Source organism: Diadema setosum, chromosome 2, assembly GCF_964275005.1.
Source record: "Diadema setosum chromosome 2, eeDiaSeto1, whole genome shotgun sequence".
Lineage (NCBI taxonomy): Eukaryota > Metazoa > Echinodermata > Echinoidea > Diadematoida > Diadematidae > Diadema > Diadema setosum.
Window position 1 is genome coordinate 46,399,155 of NC_092686.1, and position 12,220 is coordinate 46,411,374.

The following is a 12,220-nucleotide window of genomic DNA, read 5'->3' on the forward strand; positions in this document are numbered from 1 at the left end:
AGTTGTCAACTCGCCAAACTTCATCAACAAACATCGGACTCGCGAACTTCTCTCTCTCTCTCCCAATCTATCTCTATTTTCCATCTCTAACTTCGCCGTCTCGTGGAGCATTCAACATTGTGCTACTTCGCCTTATTGACTGGAATTATACTTTGTGTCGCGTTATGTTCTTGTGTATATACCAAACGGGAAAGTGCAATAACTGAACTTTCAATTATTGGAGGACCATTTCCTGCAACATCAACTCCAGGTGCAGCTCGGCAACGCGGGAGATCATTGTGTGTATAAAAACAACAAATGGTGAGTAGCAGGATATTTTCTACGCCCTACTATATCTTACTACGAAATCCCTTCACACCCTTTAATGTTTGTTTTGAATATGCTCCAGACACATATTCTATGGGTGCTACTGCAAGTCTTCTTTTGTGACATATGTGTTTTGTGAATACAGAAAACAGTAATCAAAAGTGGCTTGGCCTTTGGCTAGTTATGGGATGGTATTGTGAATTCTTATTTTGCAGCTTTATCTTTTTCTCCTTTTTTCTCAACAAGGCCCACTAAGTGAGAAATGTGTGTGTACGTGTGTGTTGGGGGGGGGGTGGAATTACAGTTCAGCCGTCAAATACGTGCGGCTTGAAGAAGGCCATCAATTACTGTTGTTGTTATTATTATACTCTTGTACTTTGAAGAAATGGACGCTGTTCTATTACTGAGTGTATAGTCGTGTGTTCTACCGCAGCTAGAGCTGCGAAAGCTACGGCGGTGTATACGTCAAGCAGCAGCTAGCTAGCTAGCTAGCCAAAAGCCTGTGAAAGACGAACTACGAGTAAAGGAAGCAAGCTGGGTTGTAGCGATTTTCATTGATGGCTTACTCATGCACAAGTTCACGGCTCAGACTCAACAACCCGATATGCTGTGCGTGTCAAAGCCAGTGTCTGTCAACGTGTAAACAATCAACGGTTTGGATTGCAAGACGTAAGTGACACCCATAAGTCATAACCCATTCGGGAAGATCCAAGACTTTCTCTTCCCTCAAGACACGGCCCTGTAAGAAGGTGTCCCATCGGGCAGTGCCATGGGAGAGAGCCATGCACATGATCCTATGAGCGTGAGTGATTCCAGTCTACGGCAGCTGCTTGATCACTTTTCAAAGACTCCCTACAGAGCTCGGGATAATTCTAACAGCAGTAAGGTGAGTTAGCCAGACTGTCCACACGGACAGGGAAATAACATTTGATAAATAGGAACCATAAATAACACTGACGAAATGAAAGAAGGGGGAATGAGGGTGTAAAACTAGGATTCTACTGGCTAGTAAATTTTTAGCCTAGTAAAGTTTATGTAATTCTGTGGTCGGAGTGTCCGTACAAATGTCATGAATCCAATTGACTGTTAATGTCTAACGATAGCCTAGGTTTCTGTTCTTTCATTTCAGGTGGAATCACTGCTGACTGATAGTCAATTTAATTGGTGTGTTTCAGCACTCTGTCTCTGTTATTGTTAAAGTACATTACATAGTTACAAAGTTATCATTTGATGTAGTATCTACCGTATTTATGTCATGGGTAAATTTGGCCTAACAGGTTAGCTGGATAACGCCCTTGTTACAAGTGGCTGAGTTTACCCGCTAGGCCGAATTCACCCATTTATGTTCTGTACCATACTGCTGTGTCAGAGAGGACTCTGAGGAGTGCACATCAAGTGCTCCCAAAGAGCTCTGTGTGATACTGTACTGTGCCAAAAGTGGACCGCCTCCTGATGTACCCCATAAGAATTTCATATCCTATAGGCCTAACTCAGTTAGATACCTAGATTCCTCTCATCTGATCGGTTAAAAGTGGAGTCATGAAAATAGCTGTGCCCCATTTTTGATTAAAATGATGTCATGATTTACTGTGCCCGGGGCATAGAATCAACTGTGCCCTGTAAATAGGTTTGGAGACAGTCGCAACCCCGTACACATACTGTAGATCACTCATATGTGCGCTCCAATGATACGACCGCCGCACTGTCGATCAGCGTTGATTACGAGTAGGCCTACTGTAAAAGAGATTAGAATCTATATTTTCGGTGTCTACAATGTATATTTCAGAATGTATATTTTCGGTATATAAAACAAATAATGACAGCTTGATATTCGGGGCACAGTTAAAATTGCACTGTATGTAGGCCCTCGGTGATGTGAAAACCATAACTATAGTTATGGTTTTCACATCACCTTGGGCCCATGATTTTAACTGTCCCCCTCATAGCAGTCATTATTTGTATACTGTACAGTGCCAGAAAGCACTCGATCGAATGCAGATTGGTCCAAAAACACACCATACCAGATGTTGACACGAGAAGAGTGCAAGTAACACACACTAAGTTGTAATAGTAATAGATCCTACAAAGATTTGATTCTTTTTTAGAGGGATGCCTTTATGTGTATTTAAACAACATTTTAAAGTACAAGAGGTGAATGACCCTGTTGCTCCAAATGTGTGACCTCCTGACCCATGCAGAATTATGAAAGTGCATGCAAACAAAAACATTGTAGCGCTAGTCAAAAGATATGTTGTGACTGTTAGTTTTATCCTAGTGCTCTAGTTTCTGCTAGGGCGAGGTGCGCCGCGCAGCTGAGAGTTTATGACGTAACAAAGGCTTCTAAGTTGGGAAATCGGGCGATTTGTGTTTGGAATCACTGATTTCTATTGAAGAGCAAGATCATCGGTGAAAAGTAACTGTTTGATGGAGGTCTGCGCTCTCAGAGTGCTTTTCTAGTTGGACATGCCATGCTGATCAACATTCATTAATTCATGCTAGGTTTTAGTTTGCCCGTCTAAGTTACAGTGTATATCCATTCTACAGAAAAGAAAAAGATATAAGATAGTACTGCGAAGACAAGTACAGTTATGATCATTTCTTCTCCAGTGACGTTGCGACAAGAGTGTCTTTACACTGTATGTAACAATGTACATCCAACATGTAGCTGCCATGCTACAATGTCTGTTTACATAGCTTATATGTTTTCTGCTCTCATTTTTGTAAAATGAAGATCATTAGTATTTTCTTCATTGACAAGACAATTAGGAAAATTTAGAAAATTATGTTGTAGGTTCTTCTTCCCCTCTTTGTAGGGGAAAATTCAAGAAAACTTATATAATTTTCTAGACCAAACAAATGAGGAGTTTAAAAACAGCCAAAATGACACTGATTTAAATGATGCTGACTTTGAAATAGGACTTTTTAAATGTCTGTTTTTGCTCATATTTTCTCCAGATCAACTGATTGAACTCTTTTACTCAAGATAACTGTCTTGTATGCAAGAAGGTGTTATTATATTCTACCGTGAGAGATCTGTGCCAATCCCAGTGTGTATTTCTAGATTATTATCAGTGGTATGACTGTTGTCATCATTATTAGATTTTAGCAAATTTAGTAGATGTTGAAGAAAATTGTTCATACTTGTAGGTATGCTTGTAAATGGGCCATTCTCCGAAAAAGTGTGCAATTACTGTTGTAGAAATGACAAAAATTCAACATCAGAGATTTCATTTATTTTTCATCATTTCAGAAACTTCAATCCCTTAGGAATACAAAACAATCAATGGGTGATTTTTGAGAGCCCATACTTTTCCTAGAAACATTTCCAAACGTAGAGTCCTTTTTTGCGTGTTAAAACCAAATATCAGATACGTTACCAGAGGTAGCATCTTACAAAACTATTGATTGTCTGCTTATTTCTTGCTTTATAATGGCAAAGATAATGTAAAACTACAAGCTTAAACATCTACAAGCATCGTGGAAACATTTTGGAGTCAGCTTTGATCTAATCTGTAATAAGAATGATCGTAATTTATAAAATGAAGGCTAAATAAAAATCAAGAACATGTACATATTTCGGCTTGAAATATGTTGCCCTAATCTAACTTTTTACCTGCATTTGAATTATAACAATAATCTCATTGATTATGTATGCAACTTTATGAACAAGTATTATACTTCTCATAAATAGCAAATGCCAGGTAACATCTCTGCCAGATTAAATACATTTCGGATCGAAAGAAGAACGGTGTGTGGTAACGTATCTGACGCATCAGACGTTCCGTTAGTATACAATTTTAAACCCAACACCAATCATGCCAATATATTCATTTTAACTTGTAAGAACATCACAATATGATTATTTTTGTTAAAACACCGCACTTCTAAACATAAAGAATGTTCTCATCATAGATAGAAGACTAGATCATTCTTCAATAAAACTTTGAGATGTATGTGAAATACGAGAGTCAAGCAGGCACAATTCCACAATGCTTCTTTTGTGATATAGTTCCGAAATTTTGTTATTATGATACACGGAAGATGGTAAGAATGAAATTGGAAAAGATATAAGCAAGTGATAAATATAAATTCAATTTCCTTTGTTCCTGTCTGTGATAAATTAGGTCTGAAGAACCAATAAGCGATGGTGATGTATCTGACAAAGTATTTCTGTTTATTGACATAATAAACTACCGATTTACATCAAACCCCGATCACTCAAACATGTGATTCAAAGACCTGATGCAAAACGTTAGACATTGTTAGACATCAAATCCTATCGTCATTTTCAGAACATAAACCTGCAACGAAGGGAGTGATCTTGACTTTAACCATAATACTAACCCCATTTTATGTAAAAAAGATGCAACATTATAATGAAAGGTAATAATGAAAGGTAGACCGTTCATGTAGTTGCGTTTGCTGTGAAGTTGAAAAAAAAAAGGTGGGTACCAAAACTCAGCCTCTAAAGTCTTTCTATGTTATTGTGGAACAAAACAGGCACACAGACACACACACAAACACAACAAAGCAGAAAGAAAATGAATTTGTAACATGTCTGATGGCACTTTTTGTAAATGCCACAATAAGTGATAGTACATTTCTGGTTTAGATGAGTATAGGTTTTAACCTTTTGCAAGATAATCGAAATCCACTTACACGAAATACTTTACAGCATATAACTCTAAGGAGAATTAAGTATTTACCTCATGAAAACGGTTTTGAAATGACTGAGATGTCCAAAATAAAGTAATAATAATGATAATAATACATTTATAAAGCGCATAGTCATGCTTCTCTATGCGCTGTACAATTCAGATACAACATACAAACAAATGACTAACAAATGTAACACTCAACATAATAAATACAATAATTAACAAAAGGAGTAATGAATGTTTATCAAGGAAGACGAAAAAGGTGAGTTTTAAGACCAGATTTGAAATTTGCAAAACTGGGTGCACATCGAATTTTTTGTGGTAGATTGTTCCAAAGAGTAGGTACAAGAAAGATGTCCAAATAAAAGGAGATGAGCCACCACATTTTGTTAGAAACTCATTCTTTTACTTTATATTGGATACATCGGCCATTTCAAAACCGATTTCCATCAAATAAACTTCTAATTCCTCTTAGAACTATCCTCTTAGCAAGTCATAATAAGAAAGCACGTTGTAAGCCGGTTAAATCCGCGTGCAAAAGCGCGGCGCGGATAACCTTGCTGCATGATACATTTTATTGATAATGTATCTGACATGTTTGATGGTAGCGTATCTGACGTGCCGTTAACGTTCTCATACTATTATCTGCTAAAGTATTCATTTTCTCAAACAATTTCTGTTGTGTGATTAATCATTACCTTAAGTATTCAAAAGTATCTGAGCTTCGTTTTTATTTACAGCATACTTTTTTCTAAATGAAGCAAAGTTTAAGTGACGTATCTGATATCAGCTTATCATAACATGAGGCTTCCGCGGCTTCGGATCAGTATATTTTTTTTTGTAACGAGATTCAATGAATAAATCATGGTTCCATGTATGCGTTAAGTTGACTTTGTTTAACACATGGTATGAAATTACACTGCCATGCGGCATTTCTTTGAACTTCTCTCAAGAGTCTGAAAAAAAGGTAACGTATCTGACTGCGATTTGGCGACATGATATAAATTATCTCTTAGAAAAATATCAAAACATCATATTGTTATGTAATATTATTTTTCATTTAGGCACTCAAGGGGCAATGTAATGAAGTACAAAAGATTTGATCTGAATGATAAGTCAAAACTTGTTATATGAACACTTCCTGTCCTGGCGACATGGGGTTTTTAGGGTTGCATCAAACTTCGGATCGTATTTCTAATATTATCCCGGATGTCCCAATAGCTTTATTGATATGTATTTTACAGGTGTGACCTCTCACATGAATTTAAGTAAAAAAAATTATTTCTGAGGGACAAAATATCGATTTAAACTGTATAAACATGCTGGCGACACGAAAATCACAGTTTTGCACACTTTTTGGGAGAATGGCCCAAATACCACCAACTCACTGTAAGGATGACATTACAATGTCTTCTTAGCATTCTTTCCAACCTTATTTGTAGGCTGGACAAAGGAAATCCAGCTTTGGAATTGTTTTCATCATAATTTGAACCTGCAGTGGATAGCTTTTTCAATCCCTCTTCATCCCCAAACATTTTATTTTAATGGTTAGATATATGTGTTTATAGTTGCTGCTACTTTTACGTCATGAGTAGATAGGGAGACTTACAGACCTTACCATGAATATGTAACAATTTTATGAATAATATGGAATTCCTCAACAAAAATCATTAAATACATTACATTACATGTACTGGCAGTAAAGTGTGTCATAATAAACAACTGCTTAAACTTCTGTATTTTGAAATAAAACAAAGTTAATTGCATTAGTGCCTCTACTTTTCTTGGAATATCGAATTTGCAGCATCCGGGTGATATATTATTACAAGAGAGTGATTTTTGAGGTACTATTGGCTATAAGACATCATATTAGGTGCAATATTGACCTTCATACCACAGTCTTGATAAGATTCTCTCTGCTTCAGTGAGCACCAGAGGGGAGATAGAGCTCTCCAGCTCTGAAAGTGACATTCATGTACAAACTGCATGTGTACGTAGGTCATGTGTTTCCTGTGGTGCTCGTCATAAATTAGACATCATGGTCTCTTATTAGACATCATATTCTACAGGATAAAGAACTGAGAATGTCCTTCCTGAATTGAATACTATCTGCTGAATATCTGCTCAAATTCTAATATATCATACATTTGTATGCCATAATGATTTGCATCTGGGTGATATGATGTAAACATACATGATAGTTCTCAACCCATCGTGACATTTCACTAATTTAGAGTGATTTTCCCCATTAACTGATACTTGTCATTGTAATGTGTGATGAAATAAAGTGCATTGAATGCAGGAAGTATAGGAAATGATTAGATGTTTTTAGTGGAGAGTGAATGTGGGCTGGAATATTTGTACAAGGTTTAAAGGCACTTTCGACATTTGCAGATGAATCAAAACCCAGCTTAAGTGCATTAAAATAGTTGATAAAATTTGAGTTAGGGATAGAATTAGCCAATATAAAAATCTTAATCTGATCAGTATTTAAACAAATGTGACAATTTACTTCGTCTACAGTTATGGTTACATGTAAATTAATAAATCATCTACAGTTATGGTTTATTGAGAAAACAGTGATATCTGCGTATGTTTTAGGCTTTATTGCAAAATTCTTATATGGGAGGATGTTTTGTGATACAACTGACCTCCACATCTAACCATATGCATCAAATGTGACTTTAAAGGTATCATTTACCATTGGAAGCAGTAAATGATTTAAAAAATGTTTGAGTTACCATATTGATGCATATGTGTAGGTCAGTTGTATAACAAAACATCCTACCATACACATTGTCTTAAACTTTCACAATAAAGCTTAAAATAAGGAGATATCACTATTTTTCTCAATAAACCTTATCTGTAGACAGTTTGTTCTAGAAATAACTTTATTTTTTACTATTTATTGTCCACATTTTTATATTAAGCAATACTTAAAGGGGATGGCTAGTAACTGATCAGTGGGAATGCTGGGGGATGATTGTTCCAATTCTTGTGGGATTCATTTAAGAGTACACTATATATCTATTGTTGGGTGACAATTATTTGCTTCAGAATGGTCTCATATTTCCAGGTTAGCATGCCTGTACAGTGACGGGGCATTAAACTGCACATTACCTGAATATGAGACCGTTCTGAAGCAAATAATTTTCACACAATAATAGATATACAATGTACTCTTAAATGAATCCCACAAGAATTGGAACACCCCTGAGCATTTCCACTGATTCCCTCTGATCAGTTACTAGCTTTCCCCTTTAACACTGATTATCTGGGTACAAACCAATAACTTGCAGTGTACCTCAGGGGTCAGTTTTGGGACCAACTCTTTTTCTTTTGTATATTAATGACTTACCACATTCAAGTGACTACTTTACTTTTAGATTGTTTGCTGATGATTCCAATCTATTTCATACATTTCCAGTCAGAAAGTACAAGATAGATTTGAGAGAAGTAACCGCAGAATTAAAGAAAGTCCTAGACTGGTGTAATGTTAATAAAGTTACTATAAATTTGTCAAAGACAAATAACATGCTAATTAGAGGACGTAGACAGGCAATTAATGTGCAAGGCAGAATTCAGATCATGGATACAGATCTGCATGAAGTAGATGTTACAACTTTTATTGGAGTAGACATCGATAAACATTTGACATGGGAAAGTCATATTGCCAAACTAAAATTATGTATACGCAAAAAGGTTAGTATCCTATACCGACTGCGAAACTTTGTACCACAAAATATTTTGATTTTGCTATGTAAGACATTCATACAGCCTCATATCACATATAAGGTATCAAAGTTTTTTTTTTTGGGGGGGGGAGCTAAAAAAGTTGATTTTAATTCTGTATTATTAATTCAAAAAATGGCATTACGTGTGATAACATTCAGTACGTACATGACAAGGTCAAGACCATTATTCAGGGATATTAAGATACTTGATGTTTATCAACTGCATAGATTATCTATCTGTAGTTTTATGTATGACTTGATTAAGGAGAATTTGCCACATTCGCTGTCAGAATATTGTTCATTAATTCAACATGGATATAGTACAAGGAAAAAAGAAGATGACAATCTTTATATATACCAAAGGTAAAGAGGAGCTTGGGAAAAGAGTGTTTATCTTACCTAGGTACAATTTTTTGGAATGACCTACATGTACATGTACCAATCAAAATTAGGAAGAAACCATCAAGGTCAAGTTTTCGAAAAGCTGTCGTAGAACTTTTGTTAGAAAGTTAATGTACCCCTGACATTTTGTTAGCATATATTTTACCTTTTTAAATGTAAATACTATTTTTTCGCTATATATAGACATTGTTTATGTTTTTGATATACATGGATTAGAGATTATTATCACTAGATTCATTACGTCACAAACTGTTCATTTAATCAGATATTGTTTCCTTTCTTTAGTACTAGAGTTATTGATAATTGGTAATCGTAACACATTACTGAACAGTAATAAACTAAGAAATAATTATACTTTGTAACTGCATAAACTGTAAGGGGCCAGACTTGACTAGCATTCATGCTATTTTCTGGTTCCTATTATCCTCGCTTTTTTATATAACTGATACGACTATAAACATGTACAATGATTGTTATTGCATTGGATAATAAATATATTCATTCATTCATTCATTCATTCATTCATTCATTCATTCATTCATTCATTCATTCATTTTTACAATGGTTGTTTCTGTCCCTGACTCACATATTAGAACTACTTTGGAGCACTAAAACTTGTTTTTTTGTTTTATCTGCAAATGGCTGTATTTGCAATTTAGGACATTATACCCACATGAAGTAGAAGCCAGACCAGAACTGCACACACAACCTGCTTGTCAAGCTGTACTTATCTTCATACTTTACTTCAATGATTTCACACAAAGGGTATTTCTTACAAAGTACCTATACTTTGTGTATTGATGATGTACATATTGTACATGGCTGTACATGCAACATATTGCATAGCATGTATAGTTGTAGTTCATTCCATCCTTAGTCATAGCCAATACTTTTGTCTGTGTGGCTATTTGTATGTCTTGCTCTGCTACATATTAAATCTTGTGCGTATATTTAATTTCAATATTACATTATTAGTATGGATATTGAAATGATAAAGATTGGGATATTATTTGTATGCCTGTGACACTTGTGTTGACATTTTGAAGAGGGTAATTAAAAGAGTTATTTTGATGTCAACTTCCTACAAATTTGTAGTTGCTAGGAAAGTGTTGTATGAGTAGAATGATCAGTTCAAGAGATTGATTGCACTGTTTTCTCTGTTGAAATGTGTACATGGTATGATATTGTGTCTTGGAAGAAAGAGGAAGTATAAAGTTCCTTTTGTATCCAAATGTGACAACCGTGGGAAGGTTTGATTTATAAGCATTACCAAATCAATTCATTGTTCATTAAAAAACAACAACAACAGATTAAATGGTGGTATTTTTGTTTAATTATTGCAATACTTTGATATGTGCATTCATGTTTGCTTTCCATTTCAGATTGAAGGATTTGAGAGAAAATGTCTTGCACTGTTCGGAAAAGACTACAAGTATTCTGTGAGTATCTGAAAAATGTTGTACAGATATGTGATGGTATGAGCTGATGCTCTAAGCACTACAGACAAAATCAAGGATGATCAGTTTAGGGCAAAACTGTCTCCATAGCATACAGCTTGGCTGTAATTTGAGCTTGGAAATGTTGATGAAAGCAGTGGTTCAGGTTGCATTTGAGATTAGTTCTGCTTTCCTTCATCTGCTTATGGAATTTCCATGAGTTCTGCTTTTACTGGCCGTAGAGGTTAATGTCAACTTGGTAATGATGAAATTTAGCATTTTGGTGATTGTCACAGTGGTGAGGATTAGAGAAAGATTGTCCAGAAAGAGGAATTGCACATGAAAATATATGGATAATTTTGTTTCATTGCAAGCTAAAACTTGGAACTCAAGGTTCCCCAGTTCTTGAGGAAGTGTAGAACCATAGCAGAGTCAAATATCGTCGCTGGGGCAACAAGACCTCATATCTACAAAATGTCAAATGTTCAGGAGAGCCAAAAACATGGCTGCCAAAGCACTCTACCCAATGGGATAGCCTTTCCTTTGACATGCCGTGGTGGCTTCTTTTTTTGAAGTAAGACAGCTAGGATTTGGACAGGACATCACTTAACCGATTACCTGACCATTAATCTTAAAAAAAGTCATTTTCACCAAAATTTGAGATTCATACAAGGTCTTGTCACCCCAGCAACGACATGTACATTTGTATAATAGAGCATAAAGAATTTGAAATCAGGCAAGATGGCAGGACCATAGATGAGAGTAGGTGTGAACCACTAAAATATGTTTACCTGCTTTAAAGGGTGTGTACAGTTCTGGTCAAGGTGAGGATTTAGCTTTTAACGTTTTGCAAGATATTCAGAAACCACTCCATGAGATGTCAAAGAGCATGCAGTTCTAAGGGGTATCAAAAGTTTATTCGATGAGAATCGGTTTTGAAATGGCTGAGATATCCAAAAACAAGGTGAATCAAAGAGATCTTAATGAAGTTGTGGCATGTCGCCTTTTATTATTAGCACTTTTTTGGATATCTCAGCCATTTGAAAACCAATTTTCATCAAATAAACGTTGAATCCTTCTTAAAATTACATGCTCTTTCATATTTCATAAGAGGCTTTTCATTATCTCACTTAGGAATGTTCAAAACATGAATCCCCACCTCAACCAGTACTGTACAGTCCCTTTAAGATTTAACATTAACATTAAGATATGGTGCCTTGAGAAAAGTGGGATTGGGACATACATTACATGCGTATGTTTACAAAACATACATTATTTTTCACCCTTCGTGGTCGACATGGATTATACCTATAGAATATATTATTTTCATCAGGTCATTCTCAACTCAAATGGGGAGCTGTGTGGTCACTACCCAGGGAAGCTGGTGATCATGGAATACATGCTGGAGAACGACATTCTGATGGAAGAGAGGCGAGTATCAAAGTCTCATTGGTTGCAAAGAGATCAGGAACATTTTATGTGTCTGTAAATTGATCACATCAGTATTTGGTCCAGTGTTTCTTATAACCATAACTTAATTCTAGTTATAATTTATGTAGTCTACAACCTTCAGTAAGTGATATTGTTAAAGATTAAGTATTGATAGTGACAAACTCACTCTACACAGTTTGATAGTCTTGTAGACCTGTTCATAAAATTACAGTTTGTTTATTTATTCATAAAT

General features: G+C 35.6%; 1 protein-coding gene across 1 annotated transcript in view; it reads left to right on the top strand.

Annotated features, from left to right (window-relative positions):
* Nucleotides 1–875: 875 nt before the first annotated feature.
* LOC140246063 (phosphatidylinositol-3,5-bisphosphate 3-phosphatase MTMR14-like) overlaps nucleotides 876–12,220 on the top strand; it is a 39,352-nt gene continuing 28,007 nt past the window's right edge. The window contains exons 1-3 of the mRNA XM_072325507.1: nucleotides 876–1,192; nucleotides 10,483–10,539; nucleotides 11,870–11,967. Of these exons, the coding sequence (XP_072181608.1) occupies nucleotides 1,076–1,192; nucleotides 10,483–10,539; nucleotides 11,870–11,967 (272 nt within the window). The 5' untranslated portion in view covers nucleotides 876–1,075. The remainder of the gene's footprint in view (nucleotides 1,193–10,482; nucleotides 10,540–11,869; nucleotides 11,968–12,220) is intronic.